Source organism: Numida meleagris, chromosome 3 (assembly GCF_002078875.1).
Source record: "Numida meleagris isolate 19003 breed g44 Domestic line chromosome 3, NumMel1.0, whole genome shotgun sequence".
Classification (NCBI taxonomy): domain Eukaryota; kingdom Metazoa; phylum Chordata; class Aves; order Galliformes; family Numididae; genus Numida; species Numida meleagris.
The window spans coordinates 65,885,666-65,911,843 of record NC_034411.1 but is presented as its reverse complement, the minus strand read 5'-3'; the positions used below and the strand labels follow the sequence as shown (position 1 = coordinate 65,911,843).

General features: G+C 46.0%; 1 protein-coding gene across 2 annotated transcripts; it reads right to left on the bottom strand.

The window, feature by feature from the left end:
• On the bottom strand, positions 1-26,178 carry TRAF3IP2 (TRAF3 interacting protein 2). Of its 2 annotated transcripts, XM_021392972.1 has the most exons (10): positions 25,800-26,178; positions 18,096-18,182; positions 17,156-17,872; positions 13,902-14,091; positions 11,239-11,414; positions 9,925-10,013; positions 8,133-8,201; positions 5,795-5,911; positions 4,551-4,625; positions 1-605 (listed from the first exon to the last, which is right to left on the bottom strand). In XM_021392972.1, exons 2-10 carry the CDS (start codon positions 18,109-18,111, stop codon positions 459-461), a joined length of 1,596 nt encoding a protein of 531 aa, XP_021248647.1. In that variant the 5' UTR covers positions 18,112-18,182; positions 25,800-26,178; the 3' UTR covers positions 1-458. The 2 variants fall into 2 exon arrangements, with proteins under 2 accessions (XP_021248647.1, XP_021248648.1); XM_021392973.1 differs by lacking the exons at positions 17,156-17,872; positions 18,096-18,182; positions 25,800-26,178 and adding an exon at positions 14,603-17,105.

Here is a 26,178-nt window from a genome sequence, read left to right as displayed (position 1 = left end):
TAAGGTAGCCTTACAAAAGGCAAATATATTTAATAGTGCACGTACAAACTGACTGTCTGATAATGCTGTACAAGGCAGGGATATCTATAAAGAAACCCCGAGCAAAAAGGAGGATGTAATTTTTATTTTACACTTATTGCAACATTATTTCTGGTATTTGTTTGCTGTATCGGCTAATAAAGGGATATGTTAAAAACAGATGTTAAAATGAAGTCGGACATTCGTTCCATTTGCAGCTTTTTTAAAAACCTAGGAGAAAAGAGTTCTGCCCCATCAACTTCAGAAATAGATGTTTAACGTGGTGGAGAAACAAGCTGAGCCTGGGCTACCCAAGACAACCAATTTCTTAGCAGAAAGAGTGTCTTCTGTCATCAAAAAGAGCCATCTGGAGGAGTGCTGGCTCCCTGCCAAAAGCAACCCTTTAACAACTGCTTCTCAGGCACTTTAAGAGATAATGTTCATAATGGCACAACCTGGAGTGTTGGTAAAGGTCCTATTGGAGGAGCAACATATTCCTCTTCCCTCAGCAGCCGCAGGAGGATGTTCTTCTTGTTCTTTGGCCAGTTATAAATGTGAGTGTTCTGTAACCAGGTAGGCACGTGCTCCTGAAAAACAAGAAAAAAAGTGAAATCCCATAAGCCCTCCTGAATATGCACCAGAATCTTGCAGATTCCTTTAGACTCTGCCAAGCAAGATTTCATTTTGTCTGTTCTAGACACTTTCTGTAACAAGAAGAAATTTTAATTTGGCTTCAGAATTGTATTTGGGTTCCTAAATAAATGAACTTCGTATGATCTCACAGCTTGCCTGTCTCTCTTTCCTTACTGCCATCATGTTGGCTGATTTCACCACATTTCAAAGGGATTCTGATCTCAACGACAGGCTTCAGAGGGCTCCTGAAAATAAACACTGAGGAGAGAAGGACACATTTAGGTGCCCCTACCAGGCTGCAGCCCATGTTTCCCCCTTAGCTGCCAAAGGATCCACACAATGTGTTCAACCCTAAGAATCCGCAAGGAAGCTCCTACTCATCCCAGTGGTTTTATTGAGCCCCGTCCCCTTACACTGCTTTGCCAAACTACGTGTCCTCTGGCCACCTCCCGAGGCCAGTGCTGAGCGCAAGGGGAGGCTAACACACCTCCAGATGAGCAGGGCCAACCTCCCCACTCCCAGCATGTCACAGGGGCTGGCTGCTGCCTGTTATCATCAGGGTACTGGGACCACCATGGCCCTGTGTCGTGGTGATGGGCTGAGGAAGTGTGGCCTGCTCGGCCCCCATGTTCCCATGTCTTCGTAGCCTGGGAGGTGTCCATATGAACAGTGTGGACATGGAGCGGTGAAGGGCTGTATTCTTATCCCTAATTAAAAGAGAGTCAAAGGCTGACCCTTTACCAAAACCAGCTCATGTCCACCGTGGAGACAGACATTTCTTTTAGGAGATCCCTTGCTGGGGACACCAGCACAAAGCCAGAGTGAGCAAGCAGGTAAGGTTCATTGCAGGGGAGCTGGACTACATAACCTTTGTTAAAGGTCCCTTCCAGTTCTTAAGGATTCTGTCATTCTGTGATTCTAAGGTAAGCAACCTGCAGTCAAGGCATCCAGCACTTGCTCCCTGGACCCGTTATGTAGCAGGGCAGCATGTTCCCAAGCTGTGATAAAATGCAGCACAGGTTTACCACACGAGACCTCTACCTGTCTTTGATGAGAAACTACATTTTTTGGAGGAAGGAAATGCAGTAGACCCAGTCCATCTGGACTTCAGCAAAGCATTTAAGTTCGCACGGGAAATCATTAGTTAAGCTTGGAAAGATGAAAATTAGTGCGAGAAATGGATGGTAAGTAAGAAGCTGACAAGTGGGGATATAACAACAGAGGCACTCTATGCCCAGAGATGGGCTGCGGGCTGTCTGCCAGAGCTGGTCCTGCGGCCAGCTGTACTGAAGTGTCCTCCATAGTGAAGTTGGTGCAATAAGCACTGCACACTCATCAGCCCAGGCAGTAATTTTAACATGTAGGAGGTATGCAGGGGAGCGTGTTATTTGGGTCCAGAAAGAGTGGAGAAAATGAGAAGGGGACTCTGCCAAGCTGCGGCGCTTTCCTCAGCACGTGACAGCAGCTGTTGTACCAGATCGGAGAGTAACGGGAAAAGGCATTGCTTTAAAGTACAGCATTGCTTTAAATTCAGATCTGTATCTGTAAGCAGAGAGGAAATTCTGAGCACTGCAGAGAGTGTTTGATAACTTCATGGATCAGTGTAATAGGAACAGGGCAGAGTGTGTTAGTGCCAAGGGCAGGGCCATGCATTTGGGGCTGTGCTGCTGAGCCTGGTTTGAGCCATGCCAGCTGCCTTGGAGCAGCTCTGCTCACAGCTCTGCCAGCAGCAGTCATCATGGGGCACTCATAGCTGAGTGTTCCAGTCAGTGGTGTCCAAACCAGGGAGGGACATTTGTGTTGGTTGGCTTGATGCAAGCCTTGAACCAGCAAGACCCAGGTTTCCTCTATGAGTGTGTGATGGGAAGCTGGAAATGCCAGTTCCACCTTAACTGCGTGTCATGTTTTTTCCCCTCATTATTCAATTTCCTGATGAACATTCTTTGGCTCACGCAGATCCTTTCCCGTTGGAGGTCAGCTAACTTTCACATACCATCAGTGCTTTATGATGTACTTCAGATGAGATTAACTCATCTAGTATCCACGTCCTCAAATGAAACCTCCCAAACTGCTTCCCTGTTCTTTTCCACTGCCAGCTACAAAGGTACTTGAACACAGGGAGAAAAGGGGAGGGTAGAAAAGACAAAATGAATCATCTGACTGTATATATATATATATGTGGCATTTTTCACCCCTGGAATGGTGCAGGTTTTACAAGCATTGGTACCTAACCTCAGGCTGCCTGCATCACTGCCGTGTGTCCAGGCCCCCGGGGCTGCTGCACTCACCACCTTGGCCGTCCTCAGTCACGTTTCTCACTAGTGAGATGGAAGGCAGAGGTCCACCAAAGACATGCGTGAGCAAAGGGACCAAGCCTGAACAGTGACAGAAAATGCTGCTCTATGTGATTCAGCTGAGACAAGGCAGCCCTGGAAAAGCTGAAGGGTGATGCGGACTGCAGAGTGATAGGCAGGAAGGCTGCCTGGGGACTGCTGCTTTGATAGCAGCAGCTGAATCAACCAGCCCTGGCAATTCCTTGTTCACTGTCCTAGAGCTGCTGCTATATGCTAAATACTCTTTTGACACATAAAAGTTCAGCCAACACTAACGTAAGTTTATTGTTCTTGTGTGTGCCCTGAGGCCCAAAGAAGGCTCTAGCACCCTGTGTGCCGACTGTCTCCACAGCCCCAGTGTCACTGTGCCAAGTGGCTGTGGGCCGCAGGGTCTGCTCGCACAGCAGGCCCTCCAGGAACCCCTGAGGCCAGGAGCAGCCCTGCCCTTTGTCCCCAGGCTGACCAAAAGTACCAAACCAGTCACTGCCTTTGCTCTACTCAGTTCCCACCTGTCCCATCGCTGAGCTCTGCACAGTTAATGCAAGTAACAGACCAGCGATGCCCGTGAAGCAAGCGGAATGACAAATAATCCCAGGGGTAAGGCTCATTCCAAAGAATCTCACAAACTCTAGGGCAGGTTTTCAAACTTCTGAGCTTAGGTTACACTAAAATCCACAAGTGCTGTGGGATTTCACAGCCCTACTCTCACTCAGTGATAATACTGTAGAAATGTTAGGATCCAAACTCTGGGCACCCAAATAAATATAAAGAATCTGAAATCCTTCCTCCAAAACCCAGCTGTACCTAGGGGTAACGTGACAGCTACCCAGGAGTGCACATGGTATTTAGTGATGAAAAGTGAACAAGAATATCCATTACAAGTCTGAGGAAGAATGCCATTTCTCAACGATAACTGCTGCCATTTAGCTTTTCTGGCCTTGTAAAAATCCAGCAGGTTCTCTCAGCGTGAGGAAGAAGGGTAAGTGAACCTATTGCCTTATGTACTTCTTCCTCTCAAATGAATCAGTAAGGAAGGCAAAAGAAATTGCAACTCCTAAAAAACCTTACTGTTTGCCTTTGATGGGCCCATCAAAGTTCAAGCAATGGCCTAGCACTTTAATATTTATGATCCGCTTTATTTTTATATTCTCAACCCACCCTTTTCCAGATCCTCACTTCACATCAGCCATAAATCTCCCCCATCTCACTCATCGGCATTACATCTGGACAAAATTATAAAAGGGTTAATACAAAAAGCATGCTTGCTGGATAGATGGTCTCTCTCCATTGAAATTCTTTCAATGCTCGAGACAATTTGAGTTTTAGTTATACATTCATCATCAGAAATACATTTATGTACTGATTTATATTGCGGATGAAATGCTTTTATTTGTGTGTACATAAAACTATAAACTTCTCATGTAAAATACAGCTGGAATATTACCAGTGGGAAATTAAGAACCATGAAAAGAAGTTTTTTGTTTTTAAGGTTTCTTCTGGTGCACTGAGATCAAAATAATACATGCCTAATGATCTGACAAATATATATACATGTGTGTACGTTACCTTTTTGGCATTTGGGAAAAGCACAGGGATGAATCTGAAGTTCATGCTCCCTTGCTGTATGAACTCAATCTGCATCTGCAACAGAACAAATTGCCAGATTTAATGTGATGAAGGTTGCGTTGCTTTGTCTCTGCATGCAGCTGAATCCTATGCATAAAAAAATTCATTGCTTACTTAGACTGCTCTTCTCTTAAGAGATCTGATCTAATGCTGGTAGACTTTGGGTATCGTTTTGTTTAGCCACTTAATCTGATTCTTCTTTACTACAGGATACGGGAAAGGAAAGGATACAGGAAAGATCTGTCAACATTTGAGCATTTACTTCTGTGGTATGAAATAATTGTGGTTTTAGTTGCAGTTTCAGTCCCATGAAATCCTTCTAGAACCAGTGAAGCTTAGCTTAAAGCCCCCGTTCACTCTGTGTCCAAGCTAGGCCCCAGCCTGTCCCACGTCCCAGTCCCCCGTCTGAGCTGGGGCTTGGCCTGTCCCCATGTCCCCAGGACACTGGCGGAATGAGGCACAGGCTCCTGGGGGCAGTGAGGAGACCACAATTCTGCTGTGAGCCCATCTGCTGGTGCCAGCTTCTGAGAAGCTGGACTGCAAGATTAAACTGAGAGAGCTGCCCGGAGTGAGAAAGGACGGAAACTGCAAACCCAAGGGGAAAGGATAAATTGCGCAGCTCTGTGAACAATTCTGGGCTTTCCATCCTGTTACAGTCTGCAGAGATAGGTCCTGTGCCCTGCAGCAGCCCCCTGCCACCCTGTCACCAGGGCCCTACCTTTGCAGCTCTGGCCTTTCTTTGCCTTGCAATCCCATGTTTCAGCTAGCTTTAGTGCTGCCCCAGAGAAGACCCCAGTTAGGGGATGGTTGAAGTGATACGAAGTGATAGGGACTGGTTCACAGGGGGGAAGGTCAGGCAGCATTAGATAAGGCTGTGCCCAGGGCTGTATGGCAGGGCAACGTGGGCTGGAGAAGGTGAAGGAAGAAAAAAACATGGAACAATAAAGAATATCCAAGAATGAGATGAGCGTGTTTAATAGGATTTTTCTTTCTTGAACCTCTTAGCAGATGTTAATGAGCATACTGAGCTGATGAGAGGGAGGATTAATGAATTCCAAAGGGGGGTGTTTAACTATGGGGATTAGTGAAAACAAAGCAAAGAACCTGCCATTTGGAGACAGATTTGTCTTTTGAGGAGAAGAGAGGGAGTCTTTGTAAAGCAGCAAATGCATGTCCTTGCTTACCATCCTGTGGATGTATTTAGTATGTAAGCCGTGTTCATCCCTGTCCAGCTGGGACTCAGCCCCTTCCACATCCTGTTTGTATTTTGGACTGATTGCTATGATTATCATCACCGTCTTCTGTTAGGGAGAAAAGCACTTTTATGAAATTGGGAAATGCAGTGTGTTTGGTGGAGGCAGATCGGAAATCTGCCAGTTTGTGTTTTAAGTGATCTTTATGTTCTTGGCAAACGTGAGAGGATCTCATTCATTCTGGCAGGAAATGCAGGAGAACTCAGACACTCGTTCTCCTCTTTATTTCTCGAGACCGCATAATATAGAAGAACCAAATGGCAGGAGATATATTAGCAGCTTCCAGCTTCCACTTGGAATCCTGTAATAAAAAGCTACTTTTTATCAGCACAGTGTGTATGTACATACACAGAAAAGTTATCTTCTAATGTTTTCCAACAGCTCACATAAAAGTGCATCTTTTAAACCATGGCTTTCTGTACATGAAGACTCTGAAGGCGGCTGTCTATAGAAACTGCACGTGGGGCCTTCAGCAACAGGAACAGGAACTCTTCTTGCCCGTCCCCTTAGCGGCGAGGTGTGCAGAGCTGGGCTGTGGCCTGTGCAGGCCTAGGGGTACCTGGCCGCTCCGTCCCTCCATGCTGTGGGCTGAAAGCAGCGCTCTTTGCCTATGCTGTGACCGGTTCAGTCCCAGGGCCCCACCGATCTCATGTTTCCACAGAGGGGCTGTCCTTCCTATCTGGGAAATCTCTCTCCTCCCTAATGGTGGGCCAGTGAAGAGGTTCAGAAGATGAAAGCCTCCTACTTTTGTTTACCTAGGGCCTGTCTTTTATCCCAGCCACATCAGGCTTTGTAAGGCTTCCAAGTATGTGGCTCCCAGTCAGCCTGGCACCTAATTAACTCTTTCCTTCTGTGCAATATCAAGGGAATTTGCCCCACCACAGGGTCAAAAACGGTAAAGAGCCATTATCCCTCGTTCTGACTTAACGTACTCCAGAATTACTTTTGCTTCTGCCTGACGTGCACGTAAGCACTTACAGATGTTGAGGGTTTGCAGAGACATTCCCAGGTGCACACATCTCCCTGCTTGTGCCCAAGCAGTCCTTCCCTGCTCATGTGTGTAAAGGCTGGAAACTGCCTCTGCAGTCTTAGCAGGAAAACAGACATCTCTGGGGGGGCAGCCAGAGGAGGAGCCATACATGGCAGGGGGGAATTGCTCTCTGTACATCCCAGTTTCTCCTACTGACTGTGCAGGAGTCCCATGGGAGTTCTGCCACTCTGTGTTTTAAGTGTTAATGATGTTCTTGGCAAAACCAAATTCACCGTGGTGTCTAGTTTCAATACCTCAATTATACACGGTGAGTTAAAGCCTAATTTGTCCTGGCCAAAGTCCCAAAATGCATGGCTGCACTGCCACAGCAGAGGCCCCAGGCTGGCTGTGCACCATGCCTGCATGGTAATGCATTTAAGCTAAGATGTTCTGCTGGAACCCCTAAAGGGAAACAGTGCTAGGCTGAGAAGACTGAGTTTCTCTGCTCAGTCTGGGGAGAACCCAGCACTTTGTCATCCTGTTCCCAGGCCATCGAGAACTGCCTGGAGTGAGTGAGAGGCCTGGTGGCTTTCCAGCAAGGGATGAACCAAAGGAAGCCGCCTCATGGTATGACATCAAGTCACAAAACCAGTGGTTTGTGTCCAGCTGTGCTACTGTAGTGGGCCCACCTGGCTTGATCCTAAAGGAGATGTGCACTTGCTGCTCCTTTGAACTTCCGAAGCTGCTGTGAGGGACTGCACTGGCAGCAATGTAAATTTTATTACTTAGACTGACACAAAATGATGAGAGCAAACCCATCATTTGACTAACAGAATACCAATTTCCAGTTTACATATAGGATGGTTGATCCAGAAGAACCCTCCCATGTTTTAGTTCACAGAAGCTATAGGTGAGAAGCAGCGTGAATATTAGCCATACTGTGCAGCCTGGGATGAAATACACACATAACTTTAACCATGCACAGGTGAAACATACTATTTAAAAATGAGACAGAGGAACAATTTGTCCAATATGAATGTAACAGTCAGCAATGGAATTTAGTAGGAATGCCAGGATTAGCACTTAATTTCTTAAAGAAAAAGCTTTATGACCATAAGAAGCAGAAGCAAGTGAGATTTGCCTATGTCCTCTATTACAGGTTTCTGTCATTTCAGTAGGAGCAGGGAAAGGCAGAGTGGGATCTTGCATTTTAATTCAGCTCCTGTTACTATTACAATAGTTTAACCATTTTCCTCAGGTCACCTCTGTTGTGAACAAGGTTAAATTGCCTTTACATACATCACCTAGGTAGCGTTCCATCCACTTTATGATGTCAATACCTCGTACTGTGTCCTCAAATATATCGATCTGCAAGAGAATCAAAGTCTGTGGTGAGCATCCTTTTGCCTTTCCTCCCCATTTGGTGGCACTGAAAAAGTTCCCAGGTGCCTGCTTCTTTCCCTAGTTTCTAACATGGACGCCCCCTTTCCTTAGGAAAGAAACATCACATGCACACAAATGCATACACACATACATGCATGTACAACTTATCCTCTTTTTCCCTGCAGTCCAGAATTGTGCAAGCCCCCACACTCTCAACATTTTTGCTTATTGCAACAAGCAATAACCTCTGTTGGTATACAATACATACTGGAAATGTATGAACTGGATTTTTTTTTTCCTCTATAAACATCTCATGAAGGCGGACAGCTGCCCACCTTCTCTATCTGCATAGCTGCAAAGCTCCACTATTTTCTGGCTGCAAGGATATATACCGAGTGTCAAGTTTTAACTTCATATTGCATTACATTTTCAGAATGTGTGGTGGGAGGTCAGCCAGGTCACTGACACCGGATGCAGGAATCCAGGCTTTAGACTGAGCAGAGAGATGGAGGACTTCCTAGCGCTGAATGTGACCATCACCACTCACTTCCCTGCACACTCAGAAAGCCCAGAAACTGGCAGTCAATGACCATGACCAATGGAGTAATTATTAACTTCTCCAAGCTTGTGACAGAAGAATTATGTTCCACTCTCAAGGGTTGTTTTTTCTTCCCAGCATATTTGTTTCCCTGCTTTGGGGCCATTTTGCTGTATTTATTTTTCTGTAGCACGCACCAAGAATTGCCTGTCCAACAGAGGTGCTATTAATGAGCCTTCTGCTCCGTACCTCCATGATGCCCAGAGCTCTCTTATGAATTGGCCATAGTACAAAACTGCTGGAGAGAAGTACTATTTCAGTCTCCGGAAAAATTATTTGATTCACGAAAATAAATAAGCATGGGCAAAACCCCCACTGAGTTTCATTCAGTTTAATGATAGCCACTTGCTTAAATGCTTTCCTGAATTGAAGCCAGAGTGAAGGTTGAGGGGTCAGATAGCATATGCACTTGAAGTAGGAAAATATGAATCAAGATTTTGACGGATGCCGAATACGAGAGCCTCTATGGATCGCTCCTTTAGCAGGGGTAGTTATGAAGAAGCAAACTCACGAGAGGTTAAATGAAAACCTGGACGGTTTATGGGATCAGACAGTAGGACACAGACCTTTTCAGGCCAGTGATTTTTCGATCCCTTTAAAAAGTATAACAAAGCAAAGAACCCACGGGATGGACTGTTTCATTAAGCCGTGTGAAACAGAGCAGTTTTTAGCGGAAAGGTATTCACATCTGAAGAGCCAGCGATGTAATAGCATCTCAGAAAAGACGCTAGGATGGGATGAACGTGAAAACCGACCTTTTTAATGTTGGTATTTTAGATCAAATATGAGACAATGTTAATGGAATAGCTCACAAAAAACCCTCCTATTATTGCCCATCTGGTGTCACTAAATGGAATTTTCCAGGGTCATTATTAAAAGACATTTCAAAGTATAGAATTCAGTTAAAACACGAGCAAATGAAATGGCAAATCATTAAGTTACAACTTTTAAAACCCAGGCCAGCTCGTTCCATTTGTGGCCTCCTTAATCTACAAAATACAATGATAAACAGAAAAGCATTTAAATGGAACATGTATGTCGTCTGCTTTTTAAAAAAATGCCTCTTTTCTTCCCTGGCTGACTGTCATTTTCTCCGGAAGGTATACTTACAGCAGTTTGAAATCCATTTACAAGCAGGAAGTTCACAAATTTCATGACCTCCACCGCTGTGTCCACGGAATAAGTTATAAAGACCTTGCCTAAGAGAGAGTCCATATGAACATGTAATGCATTAAAATACACCATGCAAAGAGTGAGACTTTCACAGCCTTCCCTTCCCACTGTGCTGTGAGTTCTGCCCACATACGTGTCTGTGAATTATTTACAAAACGAACGTGCAAACCAAGCTTCTTTTTCCCCAGCCCTTTCGCGTTCGTGAGGTTGAGCTCTAGCTCGCAGCTCGTGCCATCCAGCTGTGACCTCCAGCTGAGAGCCGGAGGAGCCCTCCCACGTGCTGCCCAGCCTCTCCTCAAGGCAACGTCAGCTCCTGTGTAGGACAGGCCAGAAAGCCGAGGACAGCAATGTCTTCAACTGCCTATGCCAACACTGAAGGAGTTTTCTTACTAATTAAAGAGCCATGTACTCTCTGGTCGAGGTATACCAGCTGGCTAATGACACCATTTTGTCAAGTAATGCCTTCACCTAGGGCACACTGACTGATAAACTGGGACTTACACAGGCATGAAACTTGTGTCACAACTCATTCCTTCAGACCAGAAAGATGCAGTGTGGGTCTTTGAAAGGGGCTTTTTTGCATAGTTCATTGAGAAAAAAAAAATGAATAAAGGAAAAACAGAGGTCTCAGGAGAGCTATGAGGGATGTTACTTATGGTATAACCCAGCACAGCGTTAAGAAAGAAGCCAGCTCTTCTGAGACATGACTTTTCTAGAGCAGATGGAGAGTGGAAGTGTTTTGGGGGCCGGAGGCAGAGAAGGAACCTCAGCAGGACCTTGTGCTGACCCTGCTGTGGGCTCCTGACCCAAAGGCCTCTCCTCTAACCAGGTCAGGGAGAAACAGAGGTCAAGACTTGGCACTTTTGTCTGGTTTGGGACAGGCAAAAACATTTCATCCCGGGGGCTTTGTTTGCTATTAGTCTTTTACTGTAAGCTTCAGTGCCTCCTGCCTCAAAGGGACATTCTGTTTAGCAAGAAGTCATGAGAATAATCTAAACAGTATTTATTTTTTGTAAACAAAATAACAAGCAATTAATGACAATTAAGTTTTCGAGATTCAAGAGAATAATTCCATTCCACCAGACATGAACACTCACACCCTACGGATGTGATGACATCCAGTATTTTCTTTTCTCGCCGTCTTTGTGTCCTAATGTTGTTACCCCCACCTCAACCCCCGGAGTTTTCCCACCTAAAGCTGTCAGGCTGCTCTGTAAGATCTCACACAGAACAAATTTGCTAACCACTTACGCAACTCTTCCGGCAAATTGCTGGTTCTCAGAGTTCCCTTGGCTGCAGGGTTACTGAGAGGTCTTGGGACAGCAGCTGGAGATGGAAAATTGTCAGAAGGACAACAACACGCTTCATCTGGGCCACATGCCTTTTGGGGTAGCTGGCCATTAGGTAGCTGGTTGTATAACTGGTTTCTGCAAAGAAAAGCAAGCAAGGACATAAATTACTTCTTTTCAGGTAAGATTCTTTTTTTTTTTTTTTAAGTAACACACTAAGAACTTTGTGCATTAGCTAAGAAAAGTTCCTGAAGACATGCTTGGCACCTCTACTTAGTTATTACAGCATTTTTTTTTTTTTTATCTGAGCCCTCAATACCTTGGTGACAGTCTACCACAAGACACAGTTCATTGCATTACATTAGCCACAGGAAGTAAATGTACCTCATGGCTGAGTACTGCTCAGGTTACAACTAATAGAAACAAAGGCTATTTTTGAGCTAGAAATAATGCTGTACTGTGGATGTTACACACATATTGGAGCAGAATGGCACTTGGGCACGCTCTTCCCATTGTCTAAAGGGCAACTCAGCTGCTATCAGGATGTCTTGTGCTGCTCAGGAGATATGGTGCAAGGAGCAGGAAAATGGATGTACAGGGCACTCCAGCTCCAGTTGGGGTTCAGCCTGGCGTCCTTCCAGTTTTGGACAAAACTCAAAGTTTTGCTGAAGGGAAAAAGTTCAACTTCTTGACCAGCAACAGCAGGCCCAACAAAGGTTTCTCATGTTAGGAACCTGCACTGTGGATCTGCAGCAGTCTTGCCTAATATCTGCTCTACTTTAACAAACATAGAGAAAAAATGATTTTAGGAAGCTTAGCAGTTCTTGTCTTACTATGCTTTGGGTTCACAGTTTAAGTCAATAGAAAGGAGAATTCACACAGATTTTTACATGAGGTGTAGTTTGAATCTGCTGGGGTGAATCTGTTGGATGAGTGTTGGGTTTCTCTGAGGGCTCTTCCCCACAGAGTAGTGATATTTAGTCAATCGAGCCCACTCTCTTTTATTTCCTTGCCTTCCTTAAATGAATGATGACAGTCTGGTCACAGCATGTTTTCTGTTGTCACATTAAGATCTGGTTTATTCATTTTGGTACAGATGTTTTCTGTTACAAAATGCTCTATAGGCAAATATTACCATCACATAACTGCTGTTCCTGGAACCAGCATGCAAACACCAGCAACGTGGCCACAGGATAGGCCTCAGGTATTCTGGATTTCTTTTTGCAGAAGAAAGCAACAAGAAAAGCAACACATGCCTCATCAAAGGCCGCAGAAACTACCCTGTGGCTAATTTACAGATCCTCCCTCAACCTCTCCATACCTAAAAATATGCCAAAAACTAAGAGTCTGATTATAAATTTCACTAATGCAAAGGATATCTGCTGTTCCTCAGAGTTTCTATGTTTCCATTCAAACACTTTAATGCAATTATCTCTGCTGTTGCTACAGCCCCTCACTTTTCACAGGCCAGAGCAGTGCAGTGTTTCAGCTGTCTGTCTTGTTAAATCCTTCCTGTTCTTTCAGTTTTCTGTGAAGACAATGCCATGTATGCAGACATTTTCTCTGTACAACTGTCTGAAAGGAGGTTGTGGCGAGGCAGGGGTCAGCCTCTTTTCCCAGATAACAGTGATAGGATAAGAGGTAACGGCCTTAAGTTGCACCAGGGGAGGTTCACGTTGGATATTAGAAACAAGTTCTTCTCAGAAGGAGTCGTGATGCACTGGCACAGGCTGCCCAGGGAGGCAGGGGAGTCACCATCCCTGGAGGTGCTCAAGGAAAGGGTACATGTGGTGGTTGCGCTAGATGATCTTAGAAGTCTTTTTCAACCTTAACAATTCTATCATCCTATGATTTCCAAACATGGATGCCTGTAAGTTTAACACCTTTAAAGTATTTTGGCACTTAAACAAAAATGGTCTGCTTTTCAGATGTGCCAAATAGCTGCAGCTTCAACTCTACTTTAGCAGTTGAATTTGGTGAAAAATCTTCATAGGTAATGCTTCCCATTTGTTAATGATGCACTTAAAATGGGAGGGAGACTGGAAGCATGGGAAATTAATATTTGAAAAATAGCCAAAAAGCCCCAGCTGAAAAGTGCTAGATATGATGTGTTTTATTACTACATAAGAAATCATGGAAAATGCTGCAAAATGCAATGGAGAGATATATCAGTGTCAGACAAGATTTTCTCCATTTTTCTCTGTACTACAGAAGTGATAAGAAGAAGACAGCCAGTAACTAAGGCTCCCAGGCTGGTGCACCATACAGCTGAAGTCTGCAGCGAGGCTCCAAACTGACCTTTGCTCTCGAGCAAGAGAGCTCTAAAGTTTCAACTGAAATATTTTCATCCCTTCATCTCTTAACCTTCAAGCATTTATCTTCCTTAGCGCACGCGTTTCAGGGTGCGCTGTGACAAAGTATCAGGTAACTGGCTGAGAAGTCCTTCAGGGTAAGGTCAGGCCCCTGCTGTGTGTCAAACAGCAAATAAAGGGAACTATCCAGCATCTCACATGTACCCCTCAGCCCGGGCACGCTAACATTACAAGGCTTCAGAATTATGGTACAAAGCCCACAGAATCAGATTAGAGGAGCTTCCACTGCACGCAGCCCCCAGGGCATACTCACGGGAATCGAGGAGGACCAGGGGAGGAGCACAGCCTCTGGGGAGGTCGCTCGGCAGTGCCCTTGGGAGCACGAAGGTTTGAGTAATTGGGGATGACTTGCTGGGCCGGGCGGATAACTCTCATGCAGGGTCCAGGAACAGGAGGGAGCGGTTGCGATGTGTGTGCAAAATGCTGGTAAGGAGCTCTGCCATCTGGAAAGGTGAGAAAAGAAAGGCAGCAACTATCATTTCAGCCAACACATTTTTGCTTCAGTTTGCGTTTAGTCCTTTCCAGGCACGCCCTCCTTCATTTCTAGGGAAACTGAGCAGGTTGGAGGCATTTATAGGAATCTTAAGACTGAAAGAAGGAAGCCTAAGGAGTAATTTACAGTCTGAAGTTGTCCCTTTCACATCTGACACGGCTCAGGTCTCAGCTACGGGTTGTGCTGTTGGGACAACTGATAGTTAAACATTCAGGGCTGCTCTGCACTTAAGATGGCTCAGATGTTTTTTGGGTTTTTGGTGTTTTTTTTTTAATTTCTCTTTGGCAATGACTTGAGAAAATGAATCATCCGAACACTCTCATGGAAGCAGATGCAAAATCCTGGAACAAATCAGTTTGCAACAGTAAGGCTAAACAGACTGTGATTATTGTAAATGAAAAGAGAAAAAATAATCTCTCGGTTTGTTATTCCACTTGGTATGAATGTTCTGCCTCGCTGACCTTTTAAGGTCTTGCTGCTGGTCCAGTTGCCATCCAGGAGGCTGCAGGGAAGCCCAAAGTAACAATTTTGCTCAAGTAATTCTGAAAAATCTCACTGTTGCTGGCCGTGTACACGTAATGCCGTTTAATAACGAGCGCCCAGTGGAACTGTTGGCATAAATTGAAAGAGAAGGCAATGTAAGCTGTTTGTTTCCCAAATGGGGAAAACTACTTTTTTCAGTCTTTCTGCTTGCAGTTTTCATTAGGCAGCAGCTCTGCACACTTTCAAGCTGCTGTGCGCAGATCAAAGTCCAGCCTGGCAGGGCTTATTAGCACTGCATGATTATGGTGTTATGAGCTGGCTCTGAAAGCTGCAATGCTCAAACACTCTTTTTTTTCCCCTCTAGATTGTTTTTTTAAATCCTTTAAGCTATTTTGGTGTCATGCTTTCCTTTTCCTAGCAGCCATGAGGACTAATTTTTAAAAAAATTAGGAGGAAAAAAGAAAGCAAAGCTTGAATGAAACCACGCAGCTCCAGAAGCCAGCACTTTAAAACCAACTAACCAACCCCACAATTACAAAGAAATTTCTGATGAAACCATGAATCGGCAACATCTTATTTGTTGGATTCTTTTAGGAGATTTTCCCGCCCCTTTCTTCATTTTCTAACAGGACAGGGTGAAAGAGGCTGGAAGAACAAAAAATGAAAGTAAGTAGGATCTGCTCAAAGGTTCCTCCTGAGCAGCTCTAGGAAAGTTGGCAGGGCTCGAGGAGATTCAGTGTGGTTTGCAGGTTTTTAGGCTGGTGCAAGTTTCACCAGTGCCCTCTGGACACGTTAGACGCTGTAGCGTTTTAATGGCTGGCAGTACTGCTGCTCAGAGGCACAGCATGGTCAGGCACGCATGCCCTCACACACGCACAGCTTTCATATACGAATAACTGAACAAATGGTCCCTGGTTACACAGCATTGCTGCGAGGATTTCTTTGCCTCCAGAGGTAGTTTTGCTATTGTATCCCCAATAGCAGGTGTCCAGAACCAGCTCAGAGCCTACAGGCACAATCCACGCTATTGACATAGCCCAGGAGAGGCGTGTTGCAACACACAAACTGGACGGCTTTGTTGTGGGCTGCCACTGCCCAGCAATTATCTGCAACACAAGGAGCTGTCAGGAGGTGATTTATGCCGTACCAGGCAAGTGAGAAACAGACGTGCAGTTGCCAGTTTCTTGGTCTTGACCAAATCTGCTCCAGCCATCTGAGTTTATTTTATTCTTTTCGCCCTCTGGATATGGTTGAAACACCAGTGATTTTTCTAAAGAAAGCCTTTCAGAGCTCCTGCTTTGAAACAAATGACCTCATTCAGTAAATGTCCTGTTTCTCACGATGCCCACATGTGGAGGAGGTAAATAGTGAGATGTATTGTGCAACCAGCTCCTCTTCCGCTCAAAGCTAAACTGAAATGAGAAGGTACAGGCAGAAAAACAGAGGGTGTTTTGCAAATGTTCAGCTGTAGTTGCTGATGGAAGTCCATCTGTAGCCCCTTCCCCACTACAAAGTGCCGAGATCAGAGGTGAAAACTGCAGCTCTGATACTCCAACTCTCGTGTACCTAATTACAGTGCATTACTGGAATGAGAGAACTCTTTAAACAGATGTAATATAAGTGCTGCGGAGTCAAAAGAAGGTTAAGAAAGAAGGGTTATCAGCACAGGCCTACAGCTTTTTATTACAAAGCGAGCCCCAAACTGGTCGAGGTCTCCCGAGCCTAATGTAATATAAATTATATGAAAACAATGATATTGCTGTTGGATGTTCAAAGCTCACTTTGTAACAGATAAAAATCTTGGAGACCGAAAAGGAATACTAATTAATAGCAGGCTGTAAACTGCGCCATAGCATCCAAGAGCCAAAACACCCATACTGACTGAGGCACGTCAGCGCTCAGTGATACAATCACCAGCAGCTGAGCGGGGTCCATTTTAAGTAATGAGCTTTCATTTCAGCTGACAACAGAAAAAATGAGGTTGATGGATGTCACGCTCTTTTCATACAGAAATAAAACACATGCATTAGTTTGGTCATAGTGCTGGTAGATACTGTTTAAAGAGATCAAGGGTAACCACCCCTCCTGATTCTGGCAGGAAATCTCAACCTCAGGGATCCAAGCAGGAGCAAGGAAATCTAGGGAAACAACAGGAATTAAGTCAGAAGAGGAGGTTGCAGAATGACTGATGCAAGGAGGAAGAAAATGACTAGAATATGAAATAACAGCAGGCAGAAGGCTGTGTATGCTCAGCATGACTGACAATGGCTAGTTTCTAGGCAAAATCATTAGCCTTTATTTGATGAGTAACTGCGAGCTCTTTAACTTTCTATCTGGCTCAGAGGTTCTGCATCAGACGGTCTGGCTGAATAACCCTAAAACCTGGAAATATGAAATGGACTGCAAATAATTGTTTACACATGTTAATAATTGCATGCTGCAAAGGAAATACAGTAGGAATATGCCAGCTCAGTCAATGATGGCTGCAATGCCCCTGGAAAACCTCCTTCAGGGTGAGTGGTGCTACTTACACGGGCCGTGCAGGTGCTGCTCTGCCAGACAGTGGTGCCCACAGAAGCCATGGGCTTGCCCAGGGGGGTTGGGATGAAGCAAGTGCTGGCACCTGGGGTGCTGCTGAGGCTCAGGTTCAAAATACTCTCTGGAGATCAGTGGTCCTGGGAGGTCCTGGGGGTTCACCATGGACACAAGTGGTAAGGGGAGATCCAGGTGCCTGACACCCATGATGTCTTGGGACTGGGAGTTGTAGCCCGTGTCCTCAGTTGCCAGCTCCGCTGGGAGTTTGTTTCCTGAAGGCTGCTGTGACCATGAACTCCCTTTGTTGTTCTCCAGTGAGTCCTCGGGAGCATGAGGCAAGCTCTGCTCTGACTTACTGGAGTTGGTATCGGCTGAAAGCAGTGGTCCTGGCCGCATGCCTGATTTGTCCATAGCTAAAAGATGCATCTTGGAGTGAACTGCTTCCAGTATTGATTCACCAGGGGAACAGAAGCGCCCACATCCATCGGGATCAGTATATTCTGACCAGGGACTGCTGTCCGGCTCCGTGGCCAGCTGGTGGTGTGCCAGCGCTCTGCAGAGACGTGCTGGATTGGCACATGGTCTCTGGCACTCCTCATCCTCCACATTCTCTACAGAAGGCTGTGAAGCCTCTTCCAAGGCAGTTTCAGGAAACGGGGAATACAACATGGATTCATCCACTTCCACTGGTACGCTTCGGCTCACAAAAGTGCCTGAAAAAGCGGGAGAAGAATCACTATAGATTGAGGACCAGAAAGACAATGCCTATGATCAGTCATTGCTCAATAACTGTAAGCCGGAATACTGAAGAGCAGTGTCCATTCCTTATATTTATGTTAAATTTTTCTTAGAAGGATAGGCAGAAATTTTTGGCAAAGCAATAAAGCGGAGGGTTAGCTGGAGTGTAGCTAGCACAGCGTTATAATTTGGACTAACCTGACATGGAGGCCATTTCCCAGTTTTGTAGTCACACAAGAAAAGGGAGTCAAGTGCTGTACTGCAAGGTCAGAATTTTCCAGCAAACTGGAAAACAAGAAAAAGTACTCTTGTGAACATGGTACAGTTTCACACAGGCAAGAATCCCAAAATAACTCTATCTCAGAAACCGAAAAAGAAATACTGGTTAGAATTCTGGAAATCACATTTTGTAAAACAGACACTTATGGGATTTCTGAATCTTACTGTTCCTGCTGAGACAAGGGGAAAAAGAAGCACATGAACTGCCTCTCATAGGTAATTTCTGCACCTGAAAAAAGAGAAGGCTGTGTAAGTCTGGAGATTTGGCTCAGGCATATTCCAAGGAATACAACCACGTGCCATATTTTAGTCCAGACCTTCTAATAATAGCTGTACTGATCCCTTGGATCTGAACTTCACTGCACACCTAGCCAAGCAATTTCAAATCCACAGCTGGCTTCCAAGTGTTGCTGTTTATTTTATCAAACCAGTTAATCCATTCTATTATTACATGGTTATTATTTCAAATTATTGAGAATTATAAGACAATTTAGAGACTTTGGTTACTGTTTGGATTACTTTTTTCCCATTCTTCAGAATTACCTTGGGCTCCAGACATCAAAATCCTCCCTTCCCTTTGGGGATACTGTCAGTAAGTTTGGCCCAGCCAAGCAATCCCGGATGACAGATGCCTCTACTCCACCTTTGCTTACAATGACAGCAGCAATGACGGGTGAGTGAGGTGCTCTTGCTGTACTCACCCACTGGAACGAGAAGCACAAGCCTTATTGCAGGCTTACACAGAGTATCCCATTTATGTGGGAACAAAACATCGTTGGGCCTAAAAACCTTTGGAAAATACAAGCATGCTTTCATTTCTCTTCAGTGTTCCCTGTCCTACCCAGCCTGCTGGGCTGCTCAGAAAGGCCTTTGTGACACTCTTGAAGTCCACAGGTGAACCGGCAGAAGCGTAAGTACAACGTTAATTCACTATCAGTTTCCATATCTGTATGCCACAGGGTATCGTGGTGGGAAGAAGCTCAAGCAGATGGTCACTGAACTCAGGTGGAAAGTGGAAACCACCCCTGGTCCTTCGTCCTGAGCTGGAGGCAACCAAGGCCGAAGCACAGCAGAACAATGCGCTGATGCAGCTGTTCTCGCTTCCATACCCAAGCCCTTGCTTCCCAGACTTTGGCACAGAAATAGAGCAGCACATTTGATGTCAACATGCTGGTCTCTGCAGCCATCTTCATCCTCTGGCATGGGGGTGGAGATCAGCTTGCACCCACCAGATGCTAGCCCCTGACATGGGGTACAGAGAAACAAGTCTGGGACTCATTACCCCAGCTGTTTTCCTTCTACTGCATGGAAGAAGTCAAAATCCCAAGTAGGAGCGTTACTGAAGAATGGTCTAAGCACTCAAGCAATGGGAATGATAATGTTTGACAAGAGAATCTGACTTGAAAGCCTGGTAAGGAAAGTCAAAATCACAATGCATTCGAGGAGATTTCAGTGATCCAAGGATTCAGCTTCAGTAACACAGTAGCTTGAACAGAAAGTTCAAATGAAGAACATATTCAGATAGCCACACTATTAAAAACAATTGTACACGATCACGGAGAGATATAAGGCAGTGTCCCAACTTCTACTTTGGCTCCCACAGTTATATTCTGCAAAACCAAAGAACGTGCCCTGTCCCATAGGATGAGAGCAAGGCTTTATGTTTGTGCTGATCAGATCAAGTGACATGCATTCCCCCCTGAAAGTACCTCTGGCATAGAAAACTCTCAGGGTAACATTTACTGGAAAGTAGGATAAAAATTGTGCTTTGCTGCTGCTGGGCTGCAATGTAAATATTCCTCCTCTGTGTAACGTAAAACCCACCTATGCAGAAGATCTACCACAGATTCCAGATACACATCCCATGTTATAATAAGAACATCCACAGGGAGAGTTATCCTGGGATAATTATAGCAGCATAATGATGCTGGCAAATTTTCCCATGTAGACAAGTCCTCTGAGCAGCCATTAGCTATACCAGCACAGTGAACATGCTGCTGCTCTGACAGAAGGCAGGGTCCTGTGCTCAGCTGGCACAAATCATACCGCACACTCTTATTCCCTCACTGAGCAGCTCCAATGAGCTGGTTCCTCTTCAGAAAGGGCAAGCTCAGCTGCAGGCACCTGGGTATGGCTCCTCCCCCTTGAGCAACACGTGTTGTCTGAGCACCTTACCGGCAGGTAGAATTCTTAGCAAACACCCAAACATGGCATTTCAGCAACAAATCTGCAAGGCCTGATGCACAATGGCATTTCTTCAATGGTCTCTGAAACAGTCAGATCAAAATGCTAGAAAGCACGTTGAACACAGATCCTCTATACCCAGCAGCCTTTGGTTTAGCTCCATGACAAGACGAACAGATTTTCTACAGAGAAACCGAGAACTCAGTTCAAAGCCTGGGGAAGTAAACGGGGGTCTCTCTATTGACTTCAGCAGGTGTCAGATGGGATTTAAGAGTCACTGAATTCCTCTGGAGGATACAACCTTCCAAGCCTTTGTGTAGTTCCACCATTAACGCTGGGTATCTGCAAAATGGATCGTGCACAGACTATGTGAACCTAATGCAAGGCACAACATGGGCAGGAACAATACAAAATTATTTTCAAGTTTTTATATGGTGTATTGACTATTCCTTTCAGATGAGGGAGATTCAGACCTAAGATATTACGCAAACACTGAGCTACCAAACTCTTCAAATGGCTTACTTCAGAACAGCTTAAGATGTTTTTCGTATTAGTTTGGCCCTCTAAAAGTACACATACCTCTTTATCTCCTAAATCAATGTAATATTTAAATGACTGCCTTATCTCTTTCCTGTGTAACATGAGCCGAACATTATGAAAACTACTCCAAATACCTGAGCAAAAATAATTTTGAAATGAGACCTGATTCCATCTGTTATATGTTTCCCTGGAAAATCTTTTAGCTTTTAAAATATTGTTTTGCTTAGCTCCTACTGCAGTGCAGCTGAGCAGCAAAGGCTGAGCTTTGATACCCCTGCAGAGCCCTACTCCTGCGGGGCTGAGGCAGGAGGCACCAAGGGGCCTCTGGTGTTAGAAGAGACACATCAATGCAAAGGAGGAGCAGTGACTTCACAAATCTCCTCCTCTCTCAATAGCTCTACTTGGCAAGGGAAGCTGTTAAAACAGCAGAGCTCTGTCAGTAGAGACAGCCTCAGGGGTAAGTTAACCGTGGGACATGCTGCATGCTTTGAGCAATGCTGGTAGTAGTATTTGGATGGGAATTCCCAGGAGAAATCCCCTCACTGGTGGAAATGATAGAGATGATTCAGAAACATTTCTCCTCCAACAACAGTGTGTCAGGACGTTGTTTCTGCACTGCTGAAGATCCTTGGCTTTTGGAAAAAGTCCCAACGCTGAGCCCATTATCCCAGTATTTTATGTACCCTCATGCTCTACAACTTCATTAGGTCTCCTCTAACTTTTCTGTAGTGCTTATCCTGCAAGTACAGTCAAGCAGTGGACAGAAAAATAACTTGCCTAAGTCCCTAGTGTTGAAGAATTAGGGTAAACATACTAGAATATCCTAAGAAACCTGTAGCCTGATCCCTTTTCTGGCACTGAGACCACTGGAGAATGTAGATCGTTCCTGACCTAATTTCCAAAGACATTGCAGCTACAAGTCAGATCATGATATTGCCGGGAAGCTTCAAGAATTTAATATACCCCCTGCACCGATGACTATGCAGGAGATTACTGATAACCAGCTGGAGCTTTTGGTTATTTTCCTGCTTGTAATAAAATGAAGAGGCCCTTCCTAAAAGGGATAGAGCGGCCAAGCCTGGGCTGCTCTCAGAAATGCTGAGGGAACTCCTTAAATATCCCTTTTCTTTCTCTTCCTTCCTTTCCTCACACATACAGTTCTTCAATGCATGTCAGTTCAGCAAAAAACCTCCCGAGTGGGTGCTCAGCAACCCACCAGGCAGTGACCCAGGTTTGCGGGCAGAAATGCTGTCCCAGCTCTCCTGTGAGGCTTCCCAGGCCCTGAGAAGTTCTTCCATTTCTCGGAGGGAGAGTTGCTGGTACCATTTTCCCGAATGCCCTCCTCCCTGGGATGTGCACGAGGCCAGTGACAGTCACCTCTGGACAGCTGCATAAGGGGAGGGGAACAAACTCTTCTGAAAACCAGTACAGACAGACCTAAGAACAACCCAGGTTGTTGGCAAGGGCCAAACTTCTCTAAGAGACATCTGAAAGAAGCAAGGGGCTGCCCAGGGAGAGGAAGAGTGTTGGGTCCGGGCCCATCTCTGCAGTTTTCTTTCGCCTGGTTGCGAAATCCATCAGGCATCTCATTTATTCCCCAGGCTTGTCAGGATGTACCATCCCAACACACACATTAACCACTGATCTGCTTCTAATTACAAAAGTTCTGTCAGTGAATAAACAGAAGAGGAAATCTGCAACACAGTGTATCTGCACTCCCCACCACTTTCAGAGAGGGGGAAAGCCATCTCTACTCTTTTGATCAAAGATCTATTTGCATACATTAGTAAAAAAGAAGACATTTGGATGAGAAAGGAACCTCACCTTCCTTGGTGCACAGCAGGCAAGGGAAGGTTCTTTTCTTCAACCAACCATAATATTTCTGAAATAACATGCATTTAGATTAAGGCAAAGTTGAGATCAGAAGGGCTGGAGGTTGATGGGAATTTCTTCATTTCCAAACAATTCCTATGTACTTTGTCTGAATCATTTAAGCTCTCTGGTGCTGCAGATATCCATCTGTAAGATGGGAGTAACTGGATGCAGAACTTGCAAGCTGTCATGAGGATGCACGCATCATCGAGATTGCAACAAACATTGGGATGAGGTCACGTAAGTGTAAGCGCGTAAGTAGATCATGTTAAGCACAGCTTTCTCTACAGAGATACCAGACACAACTTTCCTCACAAAAACAGAGACAAATCCCTTTAGGAAGAGCAAGTGTTATGTTTACATTAGGAGGAAATTCTTTACTCAAATGGTGGTGAGACAGTGGCACAGGCTGCCCAGAGAAGCTGTGGGTGCCCCATCCCTGGAGGCACCCAAGGCCAGGTTGGATGGGGCCCTGGGCAGCCTGAGCTGGTGGAGGGCAGCCTTGCCTGTGGCAGGGGGTGGGACTGGGTGGCCTTTGAGGTCCCGTCCCACCCAAATCATTCTAAGTGCAAATGTGGGAGCTTTTTTGAGTCTACAATCTAAACACACATAGCCGAGGAAAACCAAGCTGAAGAGTTTCACTTCACCACAAAGAACTCGGGCTGCTGTCATCACAGATGCTTACCCTCTCCCTTGGGTACCCTCCACAGTGAAGACCAAAGCAACATGTCACATTCTGAGCCCAAATTTTAAACTCCCTAGGGCAGGTAAGGTTTATTTTTACAAGTTCTGGGAGAAGAAAAGTGATATGGAAACAACATTTCTATTCCATTCTGACTATGATTGCAGCCATGGCATGAAAGTCTGCCTACACCAGGAAAACAAGACAACAGGCTTCCACACCTCCCTGCCTGGCAAATATAATATTCTGTTTTGCAGCACTAGCATCATTTCACTTCTCTGAGCGTACACTTTGATGCATGAGTAAAAGGAACGCTAGACAACAAGAATTAAGAAACGAGAAGTGCAACACTCTTAAAAAGCATCCAAGCAGGAACCTCAACTATAGGCAGAATTCCCTGCTGGTTTTCCAGTATTTATGAAATATGAAAATGTCTGCAATGATCTTAGACATGCACTTACAGGCACCTTAAAAATGCATTTGCTTTCCAGAGATTATTTCCCATCCATTTCTGATGCTAATTCATTTTCCATAGGCACCAAATAACCCCCAAATGGGGATATCCCACATCCCCACTACATCTGAAAAGCACATAACCATTAGGCAAAAACTGCAGACAGCTGAGTGGAGTTGCATGGGAGGACCACCCTGAAAGGAGCCAGTTTCCCTGGGGAACACAAAAGCCTGTTTTCCTATAGCTTTGTACTTCATGTTGGAGCCTCTAGATCCTAATAAGGGAACATCTCTGACATCTTGAAGGCTGACGTGCTTGCCCCTAACCACTCTGCCCTCTGCAGCATGGGCTGCCGGGTGCGTAGGTGGTGGGAGTGTGTGGGGAAGACTCAGGGACCTGACGCACCTCCCTCAGCTGCTGTGATAACAGCCTTTCTCACGCTCACTCATTAGCTTTGTGAAATGTGCAGAAATGTATACATCTCACAGACATGTACCCTCTGCCAAACTTCAAAAGCCACTGCTAGTGGTGAGGGGCACTGACAGACACCATAATTGCACACGCTTGTTTCCTTCCTTAGAAAGATTAGGGGAAAAAAAAAAGTTTTTTAAAAAAGTACTCTATGCTTCAAAACATAGCTGGTACTCAGCAGGACCTCAGAGTGCGAGGGTATCCCAGGCAGCAGCACAGTCAGCAGAGGCTGCCCAACAGCTGACCCCCACTGCATGCACCCCACACAGTGTACACAGCCCATGGCCAAGGGCAGCAAAGGGGAACTCGGAGCCTGTCTGAAATGGAACAGGGCACTGCTAAAGTGGTTTGGTGAAGGAGAAACATGCATTTAAAAACTGACATCAGTAAGGGATCAGGTGTCACTGTGGGCCTGGGTCCTGACCCAACACTGTCACCTTCACTCTGCCCACTGCAGTGCTAAACGCCGCTTTGTCTCCTTGACCTGACGCAGCCTCAGGCCATTTCCCAGGGACCTACCCCGCAGTGAGTGGCTGGGCATGAAGGGAGCTGTGGGGGCACACCCGGGATCTACCCACAGAACAAGAGGTTTTCTGTCACAAGGCAGTAGGGCCGGTGAGATGGGCATACATGTGTGGGTGACGGCAGCATCCAGGCCAGGCCTTGAGCCTCTGCGGGGTGTGCAGGACCGGGCGGTTCTGGTCTCTCAGTGGTGGCTGAGGATCAGTAAGCCCAGACCCGCGGTTCTCAACTACTCAGCCCCACAAAACCCACGTCCTGAAACAAACTGCTACTGTGTGAAATCAGAGTCATTTTTACACAGCTGGCTGTACTCTAATTAAAAAGCAATGCCACCGGCTCGCTCCCACCGTTTCCATACCAACACCATGGAGGACTGCACAAGCTGGGCCCAGAAACCTGCTTTCTTCCCGCCCTCCACCAACCCTCAGCAGGTCTGAGGGCCTGTCTGGTGCTGCTGGGAGCTGCCCTGGCACCACGAGGCCCAGGCCCCCATGGCTGCCCCCAGCTCTGAGCCAGGGCAAGCAAGCTGCCTTGGGCTCATACAGCCGTGTGGGATGGGAGGGAGCAGGATGGGACCTGGCCGACAGGCGCTGCCAGGCAGCTATGCAAATAGGCAGGACAGCATTTCAACACCAGGCGTGTCCATTTCCAGCACTTACCCCAAAACTCTCCTGATCAGAAAAAAAAAAGAAAACCAAAACCAGACTGCAGTGAAATGGCTGAAACATGTTGTGACCATCTGTGAAAGTCAGCCTATCGTTAGAACGAGAGAGAAGGGGGAAAAAAGGGAGGGAGAGAGATATTTGAGGGGAAAAAAACATCCACCGAGAGCCAGAAGTGGGTCAGCAGCTAACTGCAGGCAGGGACCGAGAAGCGCAGTGTCTTCAGCACTCCTTACCTTGGGCTGAGGGAGGCTCGCCCTGAGCTCAGCGGGAAGGGGACAGGGCTGCAGCGAATCCTGCGCGCTCGCGGGCTCTGCGTACACCCGGCTCTCCCTCCTCGGCCGTTTTTTTTTCTCCTTTTACGACAGCCTCCCTTCCTCTCCCAGGTAGGCTGCAGAACTGGCTCTGCAGCAGGAAGTGGAGGAGGCATGCAAATCACAACGCGGAATGGGGAGCCTCGTCGGCGCCGCTGCAGGGGAGTGGAGCGGCGCGGAGCGGAGGAGCCCCGTTTTGGGCTTCACGCTCTCCAAATGCCCGTGCACGTCTCGCTGCCTCTGCCGTGGGAGGCCGGGCTGCTCTGCGTGAGCCCTGCAGAGAAACAGCTGTAGGGGAAAC

What these genes read in the sequence shown, in the direction of transcription:
- TRAF3IP2 (XM_021392972.1), bottom strand. An exon ending in GCAGCACCTGCACGGCCCGT is followed by an intron (nt 14,092 to 17,155) that starts GTAAGTAGCACC and finishes TCACCTTTCCAG; the next exon opens with ATGGCAGAGCTCCTTACCAG. An exon ending in TAAATGGATTTCAAACTGCT is followed by an intron (nt 8,202 to 9,924) that starts GTAAGTATACCT and finishes ATTCTCTTGCAG; the next exon opens with ATCGATATATTTGAGGACAC.